This window comes from Nyctibius grandis, chromosome Z (genome assembly GCF_013368605.1).
Source record: "Nyctibius grandis isolate bNycGra1 chromosome Z, bNycGra1.pri, whole genome shotgun sequence".
Taxonomy (NCBI): domain Eukaryota; kingdom Metazoa; phylum Chordata; class Aves; order Nyctibiiformes; family Nyctibiidae; genus Nyctibius; species Nyctibius grandis.
The window spans coordinates 98,027,350-98,044,229 of NC_090695.1; the positions used below are offsets into that span (position 1 = coordinate 98,027,350).

The 16,880-nt window shown below is 48.5% G+C and overlaps 1 protein-coding gene across 2 annotated transcripts in view; it reads left to right on the plus strand.

Moving 5' to 3' along the window:
- The window catches only part of LMF1 (lipase maturation factor 1), a 202,057-nt gene that overhangs the window by 56,404 nt on the left and 128,773 nt on the right, over positions 1-16,880 (plus strand). For both annotated transcript variants that reach the window (XM_068422813.1, XM_068422812.1), the window contains one exon: positions 4,849-4,997. In XM_068422813.1, coding sequence (XP_068278914.1) covers positions 4,849-4,997 — 149 coding nt within the window. The remainder of the gene's footprint in view (positions 1-4,848; positions 4,998-16,880) is intronic.

The following is a 16,880-nucleotide window of genomic DNA, read 5'->3' on the forward strand; positions in this document are numbered from 1 at the left end:
TGCATTGGAGGAGCATTTGTCTGTGCCAGGCAAACGTGCTCTCTGTAAATTTTATGTGTAGGCATCTATATACAAAGAGACAGTGTGCCATGACACTTTATCCCATATTTTAGGAAGAAAAGGGGAATTAATAAAAATAATTTATCTGAGCCATTTGTAGTAGCTAGGTATGGGTTTTGATTTTGACCAGATGATTTTTTTTTTCTAAGAGAAATAGATTAATTGAATATTTTGTATTCAGTTGTGAAGGGGTTCTGTCCTCCTCTGCCTCGTTGCTTTCTCCCCAACTGTCCGTGTAAACTGAAAACTGGTTTGGGATGAGGGAAGGGGAAGGTGCAGCGTGCAGGGCTGGGTGGGAAGGGCTGCGCTGGCTTTCCCCAGACAAGCTGCTGTGACTTGGCTGTTTTTTTCATCAGGTATTTGATGGTAAATAATAAAGATGAAAATTGGAAACCTTAACGATATAATGCTGTATGATCTATATTCCATTAGAAATAATACTCTCTATAGGGAGCCATAATGGGACTGCATTGGACTTTTCTGGAGACTGTTCATACCAAAATGACCTTTTTTTTTTTTCTCACACGTTAAGCACCAGTAATGTTTTCTACAGCACATCAGATGTTCCTGCCAGCACGCCCGGTCTCTGCCGGACGACGCGGTGGGGCCGCGCGGTGCCGGCTTTCACAGTTCCTCTTTAAGCAGCAAATGGGTTTTGACTCTAGAGATCGCTTGATGTTGAGCTAAATTTCCTAGTTGAAAATGTAAACTATTGGAGGGTTTATCTAATTTTGAAGAAGAAAAACATCTGAAAACCCTAAAAGGAAAACGGGAAAGCTTCTTTTTTGGTTTTGTTTTTGCTTCCTCTCCTTCCCTGTCTTTTCTGCCCCCCAGCACATCCTCCCTGCTTCTCCTCCTCCCCTGCCCCAGCGCACACCTCGAGAAAATGCCAAACTGGATTTTGCCGCATCAAGTTCAGAGCATGTAACAAACATTCGAAACGCGTGTGGGGCAAGTGCAGCCGCCATTGGCAGTTTATTTTATTTCAATTTTTTTTTTTCCAAAAAAAAAAAACCAACCCAACCCCGTGGCTCCCTCTCCGGCTGCGCGGGAGATAACAATGGGGCGCTTTGTGCCGCTCTGCAGCTGCTGAAATTTGACTAGATCCAACTGAAGAAAACAGGAGCAGGTGGGTCAACAACGTGACCCTTTCGTTCCCAGCAGTATCAGTGTGCGCCGGGGCCGGAGGGACCGGGCTGGAGGTGAGCCCCAAGATTTAGCCCAGGCAACGAGGATGTATTGGTTGGTGCGTTGGGGATGGGAGCTGCCTTTCTGAGATAGCCCCGATGCCTCTAAATACCGTGGGGTTTGCTGCCATTTATAAAACGGGTTTCACTCCAAAAATGCTAGGATTAGGAAATGTCACTGTATGTGATAAACTGGCATCGCTACAGGCCGGAGGTCTTTGCTCCGTTACTGGTGCTTTGATTCCCATATTGGTGGTGGTTTGTGCGATGCTCCATGGCTGCTGCGCAGCTGCTCCTAAAGCTCCCGATGCCCAGCACCTTCCCTCCCCTCCCACAGCCCTGACATGGAGGATCAGAGGACACAGCCTCAAGCTTGGCCAGGGGAGGGTCAGGTTGGACATTAGGAAGCATTTCTTCTCAGCAAGGGTCATTAGGCATTGGAAGGGGCTGCCCAGGGAGGTGGTGGAGTCACCATCTCTGGAGGGGTTTAAGACTGGACATGGCACTTAGTGCCATGGTCTAATTGACATGGTGGTGTCAGGGCAATGGTTGGACTCGATGATCCCAAAGGGCTCTTCCAACCTCATTGATTCTGTGATTCTGTGATCATTTGATTCCCCCTCTAGGTCCCCCCAGGTTGTGGACATGACTTCTTTCATGTCTGTGTTTTTGCTGTGCTAGAACTGTCCTAAAAAATGTCGAGGGTGGGAATTTCTACAGCTGGGAGGAGGGTTCGGTGCATGGTTCCCAATATGTTTGGTGGAGATGGAGGATGCGGTTGCGTTGGGCTCCTTTGCCTGGCACTGTTGTGTCAGCAAATACATCTCATCTGCAGTGCCCACTTCAGAGCTAGAGGAGGAGGATAAGGATAGGGAGAAAAATACTGTTATCACTAAGCTGTACGGATCAGCGAAGTACCAGGCGTTCCTAAGGTCTTCCCTGCCAAGGTGGGGTGACTTGGTTGGTTCCTTGTAGGTGTCACAGTGTGTTTGGGCTTCGTGAGCCTCGGAAGTGGTGTTAAAAGGTGGCAATGCTCAAACTTCAGCAGTGTTCAGGAGGCACGTGGTTACAGCCTCAAACCTGTCTAAGATTGCAGGGGATTTTGAGCGTGAGGCTTTTAAGGGGTAGACGTGAACAACTGTGTGTAAGTCAGCAGTGAGAAGCGTGAGGTTTCTCTTGGTAGATCTTGTAATCTTGCTTTCTAATATCAATTTATGATAAAGTGAGTGTGAGATGGAGCAGAGCTCCCCCCTTTTACGCTGTGCTGCGGATACAGCTGTGATGTTCAACAACGTGTTCACGTCCTTGGAAGTCTTTGTGATTTAGCTGTAATTTTTAGTAGAAAACATGACACGTAGCATCTTGGATAATGCTACTATCAGAAGCTCTTGCATTGCTTATGGAGTAGCATCAAGCAGTACTTTGCACGTGATGAAGCCTGTGAGAGGAATAACAAGTTACGGCCAGGATGAGCCCGTGCTAAATGGGGAAGGGGAGAGCGGTGACAGCTTTGGCAGTGGGTCAGGGGAAGGGTCCAGGGCAGGGAGCTGCGTGGGGTGGAAGGAAGATGGATGGAGATGAGCTTCCACTGCGGAGGGCAGGGTATGTGAGTGTCTGCGTGATGCGTGCTAGTATGGAAAATTGATCTGCATGACCACATTACCAGCTGTGGAGACTCAGTCCATCAGGAAGAGGGTTGTTAATAAATCAGAGGCTCTCCGTGCATATCTGCATCTTAAACTTGTTTTTTAGCAGGAACTTGCTGTGATCTGATACGAAGGTCAGTGGCAGAGCGAAGCACAGCAGAGAGCAGCCGGAGCTGGACGGGATTGAGCCGCAAGCCGAGAAGGTTTAGACGGAGGCTTCTGAAACGGTGCTGTGACCGTGGTTTGTCCTTGGCTGCACTTGCAGCTAAACCCTGTTTGGTGCCGGCTTAGCTGCGCCCGCTGCCAGCCCCCGTTGTCAGCAGCGGGTAATTTAAGAGGTTTCTCCCAACAGCTGGCAGCACTGTTTACCCCGGCGCTGAGCTGTCCCCCTCGCTGGCACGGTTCGCACCGGATTATGCTGTTGGACTTGCAGCTGGGTGGCGGTGCCAGGATTCAAACTTGTCGCTTTGCAACAAGAAGCACAGGTGCAGGCTGAACCCGTGGTCCTTGGAGGCCAGCACATACCGGGAAGGCTTCGGCTTCGCTCCGGGCTCACGCACGCGTCCCTCCGTGCTGGATGCTCGCTCGTGTAACCCATTGAACGTGCAAGAAATATCACGGAGGATCGTGCGATTCTTTCGTGCCCCACGCAAACACCTCCATAGGAGTTTGGTTTAAAAATAAAATCTAAAAAAAAATGCCACTGTGTCCTGCTTGGTGGGAGATGGTGCTGGAAATGCACCCGCGGGGATCTAAGGGCGTTTGGGGATGGAGAGGCGCGCGCCTTCCTGCTCAGCCATCCAGCCGCGTCCTATAGGTCTGCGGGGGAACACAGCGATTAACATATGAAAACGCTGATAACAGTGGGATTCTTGTGCGGGCAGAAACGCAGGAGATATACTACCCATAGCTGCTGTTTGTGGCTGCGTTTGGCAACAATTAACCTTTCACGTTTTGAGTTAGCCATTGCTTTCCTGGTGCAGCTGCTTTTATAACAATATACTTCGCTTCTCCTCTCAGATGCGCTGATTTTGGCAGTTGGGATGTCTGTTCTAGAAACCACAGGGTGTGTGGAGGGAGGATGGGGGATTTGTTAAGAGCTGTTTCATGTAGAATAATCTTTCTGAGCAAAATATTACATTTAATTTAGGGGACCTTGTGCATATTAAGATTAAAAAAGGAGATTGCGTAACTGCTACTTCAAATATTTTAAAGCAAATTCAATGTAGTTTTGCTTGTGTGACGATGTCTGATCATGGGTTTTAAAAATCTTGACCTGGTGTGCAATCAAGTGTCTCAGACTGGAGCTGGAAGAAATTAATGCCTTTGGTAGGTGTTTCCCTGCCTGTTTGGGCTGGGTGAAGGGAAGGGAGGTGTTAGGGACCAAACTGTGTTGCTGCTATTTGAAAACTAGTGAAGTGCCTGGGGGGGACTCTTGGGAAGGAACATGGCTACAAGTGACACACGGGCACTATCTGGTTTGATTTATGTAGATGTGGGGGTGGGAATATCAGCATCTGAAATGGCTCCAATTGCAGGAATCAGTGGTGGCACCGATGGGGTGTGTGCCTGGGTCACCTTGCCAATTCCCAGGGCACTTAAATCGCATTTTCCTTTGCTTCATAGAAAGTCTTATTTTTCCTTCTTGCTTCACACTGCATAAAGTAATGATGTGAACAACAAAAATGTCGGTGTGCGCGCTTGGAGAAGAACAACACAACCTGATGCACCAAAGGGCGATGCACATCCTTCATACCGTAGGTTACAGCATCTGAATTCCCAGTGTGTGGTGTGTGTATTAGGACAGAGTTGCTACCTAAGTTCACCCAAATTAAATTTAAAACACATTAACAGGTTTTTTTCCTCCTTGTGTGTTTAAAATTTGTGACAGGATAACTTACAGCACTTGTACAATAGTTATTTTCTTTTTCATTTCTCACATGTTGGTGCTACAGGATGGGAATCGCAGCTCCTGGAAACAGGGTTCCTGGGGATATTCCTCTGCCCGCTCTGGACCCTCTCCCGCCTGCCCCAGCACACTCCTCCGTCCAGCATCGTCATCTGGGGCTTTCGGTGGCTGATTTTCAGGATCATGCTTGGGGCGGTAAGTGGGACTTCACGTTCTTGCGTTTTTTGAGGTGACAGCAAAAGGAGTGTCTCATCCGAGCAGAAAACCTGCCCCTGGTCCAACACATGGGAGTCCTCTGGGGTAGGAATTTTTCTGGTTACGAGGAAGGATCATGGAGCAGGAAATGCTTCATGCTCCGGTTCGCAGAATCTTTCAACTTATTATTAGTGTTTATTTTAAGGAGGACAAATGTAGGAGGAAGAATATCTGTGCTGATATGTTGGTGCTGCTCTTGTGATTGCCTCTTGAAAAGGAATAAAAGTTTGAGACGTGGACGTTGTGGCTTTTTGATAAGATGGTTGGGAATCCAGTGGGTAATTCCCAGGAACCAGGTGCTTTACCCTGAGTTAGTTTTACTTTGTGCTTTGCTGAGACGTCATTCTCTGCTCCGTGTTTTCAAAGAGAACAATTGCGTGTTACTGTCCCACTGCCAGTGGAAATTCCCAAGTGCCTTGTAAAAGAATCCGTCAGGAACTGACACATCTCTCTTATAATAAAGGCGTGGCAGGGGCATTATCCTGTCATCTGGAGCTGTGTTTTGGCCATTTCAAAATATCCCAAAACTTTAAGCTAAGGATCATTGCTATAGAAAGAGATTGCAGGTGGGTGGGACATTCCTGTGTCCATTTGCTTTAAAATCCTTCTTTCACCCCAGCTCTCGAAGTGCTTGAATCTGTAATGAAGCTCAGTAAGCTCTTAATTACCCTTCTAGTAATTTTCAAGTATTTTAAGCAACTGTTTAGGGAACACAGCTGAAAGCTGCTAACCTGCCAGAAATTTTATTACAAATTAAATTTCCTGTTCTCTCCTTTAAGCACAGAATGATCAGCAGTTTAGTAGCTGGCCTGTGTGGTTTCTGCATTATATTTTTGAGGGCAGCAAAGGTCTAAGTTGTTAAAGATTTGTGGGTGCAGTAACATGGCACTGGCTGGGGGACCCGTGGGTGACCCGAGGGGTCCCAGTCGCTGCAAGACCCCTGTGTGGCGATTCAAGAGGAGCTGAGAGAGTTCCCTGTCTTGCCAGATTAGATCCCATGAGATGACCTGTTAATCCTCTGAACTGGTGAAGTCAAGATGCAAGTTACCCTAAATGCAAGTTAGGCTTTGACTGCGGGGCTTGGGGGGGGGCTTGGTTGTGGGTGGGTTCTTTGGGGTGGGGGGTTTTTTGGGTTGTTTTTTTTTTTTTCAGGAACTTCTTTGTGAATGTATTATTTGGGCCATTTATCACTAGTGACGTTTGGTGGAAATGTCAGCATAGCCCCTTTGTCCCCGTGGATGGAGGCTGACTCCCGAGCCCTTGATGCTTCTCAGCTTCTGAAATATTTCTCCTCAGTATGATGCTGATCACAGAAGGGATCAACAGCCCATGACACCAAGCGCAGGGAAGCACAGCTAATTTTCTTAACAAGTTGTATGATCACCAAGGTGCCATCCTGCTTTCCTTTTAAAAGGGGAGTCTGACTCCGAGCTTCGCTCTGTTCCTGCTGCTTTGTAATATATATTTTGAATTATGGGACAGATTGGATATGAAGGAAAACGATGCTCAGCAAACATCTTTGTTACTGTTATCTCTGTGCTGCTTCTGGGTTTTATCTGGAGAGCAATAACTCTCCCGTTATTTTCAGGAGAGCCCTCTGCAGAAGGGATGCTGCCCCTCGAGTCCTGGCTCTGTCTGGGTTACTGGTATATAAGTAACAGGCATGGGAGAGGAAAACATGGAAAGGTCATTAAATGGGGATCTGTACAAGCAAGTGGAAATCGGTGATTGATGGTATCTTTAATGTTTTGGGGCCCAAACACGTGTACGTTTCCTTCTCTGCAGGATAATGACACTTGCAGGCACCGGGAAGCGCGTTTCATGCGTGAAACCGAAGCATCCTCTGGAGCGCAGGTGCACCTGCTCACGGGCCAGCTTTGATTTCGTCCCTCATCTGGGCAGGAGCTGAAGCATGTGCACAAATGTGGGCCGAAGGAAGCTTTTCCCAGGGGTGGGATTGGCAGGGATTATATTTTACGCAGAAAGAAAGTTCAGCTTTCCCGCGTGGTTCTCTGGGGACTCGTGGAGCTGGCGGGGGTAAGGCTGTCCTTGGAAAGTGCCGTCCTCCAAGCAAACGACATTCCCTTGGGGCAGCTTGGTTTTTCTCGCCTTGTGCTGGATGTTAGGTGAGCAGTGCCGTGTGTGGGTTTGAAACACACCTTGGATGGGCCAGCTTGTCTCTCTTTTGCAAAGAGATGGCTCCCAGTGAAGATTCCAGGTTCCTATCAGTGAAGATTTCAGGATCCTATCCCATAGCTCTCCTGTTTTCTGCAGTCGGTTCCTGTATCATGAACAGTATGTGGGGGTCGATTTTACTTTCCAGACCTTTTTTTTTTCCATTCAGCATATCATATTTGGGAACGTTTTCCACGTGGAGCTCTAGCAACCAGAGACTTTGCACTGAAGCACTAGGAATTCCCACCAAAACAAAGGCTGATGTGCCGATGCCTATTGCAGCCTCTTGTTTCAGCCTGTGAAGGAACAGAAGATCAAGCTCAGTAAGCTGCTGGATACAAAATAAACCTGACTGTAAAGAAGAGAGGCTGGACCTAAAGGACATTATTTCCTAACCCAAATTGGTATGATTGTTATCTGTCTCCCCAGAACACATTAACCATCCTCTCAAAAGCTTCCCTTATCCTATCACCCCACACGCTTGTTCACAGCCTCCTAGTTAAGGAGCACTGGAGCAGCAATATGTCTTTGTACTTTCTACCACATGAACTATAGAAACGCACCGAGCTGGTGGAAGGCGTCTGAGCAGCTCGTGAAGGTCAGGGGTGCACCGTGCCTGCTCCCCTGCTTTGCTGCTGCCTTTCCTTTTGTGTCTTCCTGTTAATCTCTCTCCTGCTCAGGAGGTTAATATTGCTCCTGACACTCAGCAGCATCCCCAGCGTGGCCCTGTTCCTTAGTCACAGAATCCCAGAATCAATGAGGTTGGAAGAGCCCTCTGGGATCGTTGAGTCCAACCATTGCCCTGACACCACCATGGCAACTAGACCATGGCACTAAGTGCCATGTCCAGGCTTTTCTTAAACCCCTCCAGGGATGGTGACTCCACCACCTCCCTGGGCAGCCCCTTCCAATGGCTAATGACCCTTGCTGAGAAGAAATGCTTCCTAATGTCCAACCTGAACCTCCCCTGGCCAAGCTTGAGGCTGTGTCCTCTTGTCCTATTGCTGGTTGCCTGGGAGAAGAGGCCTTAACCTCTTAACCTCTTAGTCTTAACCAGGTATTTGCCGCTGAAGCATGTGCTGTTGGCCAGCTCCAGACTGGTGTAAGGGAGCCTTGCTGTCTCCTGGCTAATTCTCCCCCAAAAAGATCATGGCCAGATCTTGCTTTATCGGGCATGCCTTCCCTGGCTGGGCTTGTTTAGGGGTGATACAGCACGTGAGAAGTGAAATAATCCCGGGTGCCTCCTTGCAGGACGTGAGGAGCACAGGCAGGCTCTGCTGCTGGGGGTTGATTGGCAGCAAGTGCTGGGCTGATCTCAAATATTGCTGGCTTTTAAAAAGGCATAATTATGTGATTCAATCTATATGTTTGATGTTCCTAATAATCCATTAGTGAAGGATGTAAAGACGGTTGCTTCTTAGGAACGTGCAGAGGCAACAGAATAGCGGTCCCTTTGTGTGAGCGAGCAGCTTGTTAGGAAATAAGTGATGCAAACAGACGTTTGTGGGGCTGATGTGCCTCAGAAGTGCTTGGTGACTTGATGTCTTCGTTCTTTTTCTTGTGACTCTCTGTCACTCTGATTTCTTGAAGCTTGGAAGATGCAAAGCGTTGTTTTATGTTTCCATGAGAATCAAGAGGTGGGTAAGCAAAGGTGGGTGCTCAGCCCGTCAGGCGTTAACCAAACCGCGGTGATGCTGAAGGAGCAGCCCGTGCTGTCGGTGAGGTGCTGTGCTGGGCAGTGGGGCCTGGTGGGGATGAGGTGTTTTGACATCAGCGACTACCTGGGGAGACATCAAAGGCACGATGCTGTGCTCTCAAAGCCTCGGCCATCTCTCAACTATGTATTTTTCAGCAGACCCGCTCTGGGTCAGCCTCTTCTCCGAGCCCCTCACCGCAGGCTGGGGGTCCTTGTGGGGGGGTCTCGGCTCCTGGCAGCCATTTAGCCAAACTGCAGATATTTATAACCACCTGATCCCCAGTAATGGGGCTTGTTTGAGGAGTAGCTGTGCTTCCCCAGTTCAGTGGAGCAGCATCTCTCCTGCATCTTGTGGTTTCCAAAGCCAAGTCTCACTGGTGCTGTCTGGGCCACGCTCTGGCTGTGCTGCTGGGGGAACTTCGGGTTTAATTACCAGGCTGTGATCATACGCAGCACCAACACCCCATTCAGCAAGTGTTAGTCCCATTCTTTTTTTTGTAAAAGACTTGAAAGTAGATGACAACTTTGTTGAGTTCATATATTCCGTGTAATTACCTGCTGCAGGCGAAAGCTGTGTGCTGGGGGAATCCAAATACCCGCCCCGCTCATGCTGGGGGCGGGCTGGGGAGTAGCTGGGAGCTGATGAATTGCTAACACCGTGTTGCTGAAACTTCGTGGTAGCTCTTTGGATCCTGGAGGTCATTAGTGATTGCATACGTAAACCATAAAATATAGTTTCTGTTTCTTCATTAGCTGACTGTCTAAGAAACATTGCGTTCATACTCGCTCAGAAACGTGAGAATCTGATTTTCGTCAACACCTGTGTGAGTAACTATAGTAACACTGATAAAACTAACTGGAAAAACACGTGGAAAGGGAGTAGAAGTGTGGGAATGTAATTTAACTGGGTTTTGGGAAGAACCCTAGACAAGGTTCCTGCTGTTGAGTCCCCTGCAGCCAGCCTCGGGGTTGGAACTAGATGATCTTTAGGGTCCCTTCCAACCAAAACCATTCTGTGGTTCTAAGTGGTGGCAGCGCTGGGTGTCCAGGGCATCTCCTGATTTCTGTGCCGTGTGGTTCAATGTGGGGCTGTTCCCACCTGTCAGCACATCTTTCTGTCAATAAGATATATATAAACTGGGTGTGTAATGAGCTGAGGTCTAACACTTGGCATAGTATTGCATCTTCCAGCGGGAGCTGGTGAAGTGTGGTGGTAACGATGGGAAGGTCAAAGACTTCTCAGGTCAAAAAGCAAAGCAAGTGCCCTATAAAAACTGCCTGGCTGCTGGGATAGAAAATATGACTTAGGGACAGGGATGGGGAAACAGGTCCTGAATGGAGCCAGGGGAGAAACTGGGACCAGCACAGGCAGAGCAGGAGGGAGGATGCAGGAGCCCCGTGCATGGCCAAGGATGCTGTGCCAGTCCCAGTGAGGTGCCGGGGCCCCTCCCTGCTCGGGCAGGTTTGTTGAGCCTGGTGCTGCCAAAATCACACCTGGCCGGGTTCAGGCTTGCCCAGCTCCATGCCAACATCTGTCCTCGCACCGTTACATCTTTGGCTTAACTGGGCGAGTGTTAAATAGCGGGCAGCTGCGAGCAGAGGAGACGCGAGTGGTTTCTATGGGGGTGCGTGGCAGCGTTTGCTCGTGTGCCGTCTCTCCCGCTCCGTGTTATTTCAGGTTTGGAGATATTTGAGGTATGTGTATAGGTTTTTAACGAGTGTGTATCACCGTGCTCAGCCTGGATCACTGCTGCGGAGCAGGTAGTGCGAGGGAGCCCTGCCTGGAAGCGTGAGCTGCTTTGCTGCAGCTCTGCGTGGCCGGCGCTGGGGGCTGGTGCTGAAAGCAGCATGGAAATGTCATCATCCATTTACGGCTGGTGTTCCTTCTGTGAAACACGAGGCATGCGAAATGCCTTCAGGTCAGGTTGGACTCATGGCACTTAGTGCCATGGTCTAGTTGCCATGGTGGTGTCAGGGCAATGGCTGGACTCGATGATCTCAGAGGGCTCTTCCAACCTCATTGATTCTGTGATTGATTCTGTGACTCGAGGCCAATGAGAAGTGAGAGCTGAGGTTGAGTTTTCTTGCACCAGAGCGAATGTGTTTGCTGCTTGCACGTGGCACACAGCTGCAATGCTGTCAGATGTCAGTGGTCCCTCTAGACGTGCCCAGCAGTGATGAGGTGCCTCAATTTATGTGGCTCTTCATCATCTCCATTTAAAGCCATCTCCTGTGCCTCTTCCCTCCCTGCCTCTCTCTTTGGGGGACACACACGTGGAGCCTGGCAGTTCCCCGTATTACACACAGCCGAGGGCTGGTGGTCGCTGTGCTGATAACACTGATCCCATCCCAACACGTGCTCTGAGCAGGGGAGGTGTCTGTGGGAATGTCCATCAGAAACGATGATCAACAAGGTTAAACCCTTCGAGATCCCCACTCTCTTGTTCCTGTAAGCCTGCTGCATCCCCGTGTCCTGCCAGCACAGACACATACGTACCAGTGAGGCTGTACACATGCAACACGGCTTGTCTGGACTATTAGTGGAGAGGTGGTTGTTTCTCAAGGGTTTCCCATAAGCACTTTATTTAACATCAGGATGGGTTTGCAATACCCCAGTAGCAAAGCAGCACTGCTGAGATGTGTGTGTTAGTCAAGGGACTAGGACTGGAGATGCAACAGGGAGGTGGGGGGGAGATTCAAGCGCCGGGGGTGTAACAGCACATTGGGAAACAGGAAGAAAATCAGGACTTAAGGTGGAGCTGTGTCTTGCAAAGGATCACAGACATATGGAATAAGTTACCAGGGAAGGTGGCTGGAGCAGAGCATATGAGTGAGTCTGAGACATCTTGATTAGTTTCTGGAGGAAAGGATTGAGGAGTGCAGTGAAAAAGCAGGGAAACGGGATTTAAAGCACATTACCACTTTAATTGAAAAGTGCCCAAAGCAAGGAAATTCAGATTTAAAGCTGCCAATCTATCGCTGGCTGCTGCAGGTGTGGGGTTGGGAGGACTCGGCAGGGTCTGGGCGCAGATGGGTCCGTGCCCTGCAGGCTCTGCTCCCCGGCCGGGGCCGTGAGCTCGGGCAGCCTCAGCCCAAGCCTCATGTTTGCCCCAAGAATTAGATCCTTTAATATGTGTGTCATGTAGTAACAGAATAATAATATTTATAATATATCTGTATTTTTATGTAATAATATTATAATAAGCTGCTGTGCGTGCAGTGTCCTTGACGTCTTCCTTGTGCGATGCCCATAAAACTGTTGTGGTGGCACACCAGGAGCTGGGCACGGGCTCACCCGGGGCAGGGGCTCTTTTCTCCCCTTACCTCCACGCACCGGAGAGCCCGTCCCAGGAGTCGCTCCCCCGGAGGGGCACGGGGGAGTTTCGGGAAACTCAAGGGCATCTTTTCAAGTTGTGAGTTGTGACTTTGCAGTCCCTCCTCTCGGTTTACTTTTTGTAAACAGAATTTCTCTTTATTTTTATCCACTTTCCGGATTTCCCTTTCTGAACATCACTACAGACCGAACCCCCCCAAGCCTGAGCTCTGCCTCTCCGAGCTCGTCCCTCGGCAGAAGCCGCTGCAGAACGGAGGAGTCCCAGAGCGTTTTTTGGCAGACAGAGGCTTAGAAAATAATCTAAATCCTCTGGTGTTTCAAGTCTACACAAAAGATGTGTTTCCCCTTTTACAGGAGAAAAAAAAAAATCATTTAAAGTGGTAGTCTTGGGAAAGAAATAGTGCAAAAAGATTTATAATAATTAGCAATAAATTATTCCGCTAAATTCTCGTCATTGTTTCCTAGTAAATGTTGTCCATCTGATGTGTTTTCACAGCGAAAGGATCAATTATTTCCAGATTATTTGTACATCGCTAGATATTTAATCTCTTTTTGAATTATTTTTAATTTTCTTTGCTGTTAGGAAAAAAAAAATGTTTCTTTTAACCAACTGCAGTGAATTAATTTAGAAAGTGGTGGTTCGTGTTAAACTCTTCATTTTTCTTGTTTTGTTTTCGCTTGGATTCTGTTAAAAGTGTCATAACGTGGGTGGCATTTGAAAGGTTACTGGAAAGGGTGGGGATGTGATTAGCTAATAAGGGAGATGAACTTTCTGGCAAAAATAATGAAGACTTTGAAGCAAACAGGATCTGGATGCCTGGAGTAAAATTGCATTAGATGTAATGAAATCAAAGTTGGAATTTAGGCGATTTCTGTAAATATAAAAAGAAGAATCAAACGGATGTAGTTGTCATTTCAGTGACAAGCGTGCCCTGATCCTGGGCATTATGGCTCTGAAATTGAGAATAATTATTCTAATTTGTTTTATTACATTAGCGTGGGTAGGAGGGAAGAAAGGGAGCTTTCTTTTATGGCTTTCTCATTATTCATAGGCGAGCGCGGCGGGGCCAGGCTCCCGGCTCCCGCGCCGGGGCTTCATGGGAATTTTTGGAAAATGATGTCTGCAATGTTCTGACCTTTGCCGTCCCAGCTGCAGCCCTCCTCCTCTCTGCAGGGATCCCACACTTGACTCCTTAGCAACCTCCTTTGTGCCTCTGATCTCTCTCCATTTGTCTAGTAATAGCCCTTGGCAGGAAGACTTGTTGTTCCTTCGGTGGCTGTAAAAGGCAGGGAGCCGCTAATGCCAAGGACTTTTCACAAGCCCTTTCACCCGCTCCTTGCAGCGCTGTCTTCAAAGTCAATCAGATGCTGGTGCAGTCGTGGTGGCTTCTCAAAGGGTCTTTCTGGTACCGGGGGAAAAAGCAGCAACAAAAATCAACACCAGGGACTTCTCTTTCAGAAAAGTCTTTTCCCGTCCGTCGGGTTGAGGTGCTTTGCAGTTGTGTTTCGGGGTGACTCCGGTTTAGCTTTTGCGCTGGACCAACCTGCGCCTGTTGCAGTAGAATCTAGATGTTCACCTCTTCTGCGCATGGGACCTGTCCTGTGGGCTCATGGTCCTCGGAGTCCATCCCCGCCTGGGCGGGAGGGTAACGGGCAGGTGGGGTTTGTTCACCTGAAGGTGGGTTTGTTCCAGTGACCTTGGAGAGAATCTGGAGCCTTGTCCTGTGACCTGCTCCTGTTGGACCAGAACTAACGTTCTCCAGATGATGGGGACGTCCCATCCTCTTGGCACAGACTCGAACCTGAATAGGGCTGACTGTGGGCTCCGAAACGATGCGCAAGGTACAGAGTGAAGCTGTTTAAACAGCAGTGTCATCTGATGAGCATAAGCTTGTCATTCTCTAGCTAAGGAAGAGGTATTCTAGCCTGTTATTTCTCTCTCTTTGCGTGGAAGAAGCAGGAGAAATTTGAATTACCAGCTGTTCGTTTAATGAGAGGTTTGTATGAACATCAGGTGCAGCTCTTCTTCAAGCCTTTAGTTTGCTACTGTCAGAGTTGTAGAAAAAAGTTTCCAAAAAGTCTGCTACCCATGTCAGGTCTTCCCCATTTCTGAAAGAAAAGAGTAAGACAGCCCTGTGCGGCGCACACAGAATCACAGAATCAATCAGGTTGGAAGAGCCCTCTGGGATCATCGAGTCCAACCATTGCCCTGACACCACCATGGCAACTAGACCAGGGCACTAAGTGCCATGGCCAGTCATTTCTTAAACCCCTCCAGAGATGGTGACTCCACCACCTCCCTGGGCAGCCCCTTCCAATGGCTAATGACCCTTGCTGAGGAGAAATGCTTCCTAATGTCCAACCTGACCCTCCCCTGGCCAAGCTTGAGGCTGTGTCCTCTTGTCCTAGCGCTGGTTGCCCGGGAGAAGAGGCCGACTCCCACTGCGCTACAACCTCCCTTCAGGTAGTTGTAGACTGCACTAAGGACACACGATGCAGATCGTCCTGCGCCGCAGAGCTTGAACCCTCTGGTGGAGCCCGGAGGTGGGAGACGGGGCTTGGCGCGGAGGGTCTGGGTAGGTTTGGCCCAAACCACCCTCTGCCACCAGCACGCGTCGTGGCAAGCCCTGCGCCAGAGCGCTCCGCGGGTGAAGATTTGGGCTCATAAGTTATGCAAATATTTAAAAGTATGCAAACAATTTTGATAGCCATAACATGAGCCTTGAGGCATAAAAGGACCATAGAAAATGTGTTGAATTTTAAGAAAGCTGGAGCCCTTGCTGGTCTTGGGAATGAAATATTTTTCTGTTATGAGGTGCGTTGGGAAGAAATGGCATAAAACAGGCTGGGTGACCAGCAGGAAAACTCAACGTGCTTTAGTATTTCTGTTGTGGTCCAACGGCATCGTGTCCGGTCCCTCGGATGTGAGGGCTTCAGGCGCTGGGGTCCAGCGTGACAGGAGCAGGCTGTGCCCTTCCAGCCCTGTCCTATGGTCCTTAAACATTTTTATTATTTTTTTTATTTTAAATTTGTAAAACTTCTTCCGTGAACTTGGGGTCTAAATTACAGTTGGTTTGTCTTTAAAATACACGGGTATATGTTTGTTGTGGGGGGCTGAGTGTGTGAGGTGCCAGGCACCGTTTGGGGTTTTCTCTGGGAGTGTTTCATATTTATTATTATTTATTATTATTTATTATTATTTATTATTATTTATTATTATTTATTATTATTTATTATTATTTATTATTATTTATTATTATTTATTATAGTATTACAAGAAAAATTAAAAATCTAGAATTTAGAGTTGCCCTTCGTTGAGATTTTTTTCTTTGCATCCATTTTTTTGTATTGCGAAGACACAGAAGGAAGGTCTTTAAATTGACTCTTAAATTTATAACGCTGGTGTCCCGTACCCCACCCCTCTCGCCAGCGCCAGCATCAATAGGGGTTTTGCAGACATAGCTTGAGTCACCAGGCTTTTTCTCGGCTTCCCGTGCTATTGGCCTGTCTGTACCATTTTTTTCAGAATTAATTTTGGGCTGAAAAAGTCTCAAAGAGTGCTTTGTTCCTCCTTGACACTCACTCCAGGGAGAAAAAAAAAAAAAAAGGAAAAGAAAAAAACCGTGGAAAATCTGACATCTGCATTGTAGAGAAAAATCAATAGATAGGGAGGAATATAATTATCCCCCACTCCTGAAAGAATTTTTAAGATATTTTTTGTAACAGTGACTCATATCGGCTTAGAGCTTGAATGACATTTTAATTATTTAGGCTTTTTTTCGGTTTGAATCACCAAAGTACAGCAGCCTGGAAGGGGCACAGTTGGGCAGAGCGCTCTGCGGAAGATGAAGGATTCGGAGCTCGGCTGCTTCCCTCCCTTGGAGCGGGGTCGGAGCGGGAGCTGCGTGGGTCCGGGGTGTGCAGGGTGAGGTGCTGCCCCGCTGATGGATCCCCCCGGGGTCCGTGAATCGTGTTTGATGGCATCGAGTAAATAAGGAAACAGTTTTATCTTCATTGGGGTTGTTTTGCGTCTTGTGTGGAGCGTAAAATCCGTACGGAGTTGTCTGTGGGTGCATCCGTGGTGGCTTGTGCACTGATACTTGTGCCTTGGCTTGATCTTTTGGGGAAGGAGGCTCTGGGACGACAGTGGGGCTGGTGGAGTTGATGGGGGGAAGCAGCAAGGGCAATATCATGGATTTTCTTTGGCCGTAGGCATGTTTCATTAGAAGGGGATCAGCTAATTAGAAAGGCAATTGGAAGGAGAGTGAATCATAGAATCACAGGATGGTTTGGGTTGGAAGGGACCTTAAAGATCATCTAGTTCCAACCCCCTGCGATGGACAGGGACGCCTTTCCACAATGCAGGAGGGAAGGGGGGAGAGAGAGGCCCGAAGTAAAGCTGGAGGACAAAGACTGTTCCTAGTGCCCATCTGTGCAAGGCGTTGATGGGGCGAGAGCTTAGCGGGAGGGCTGCGGAGCTGGAGGTGCCAGTTAGACCCATGTGGACCTTCCCTGGAGGATGCTCCCCCTCGTCTCCATTGGGGTGGCTGAGCTGCGTCCAGGTGGGATGACAGCCCTGGGTTGTGCAGTGAGCAGTGGGGTGAAGGACCCTCAGAGC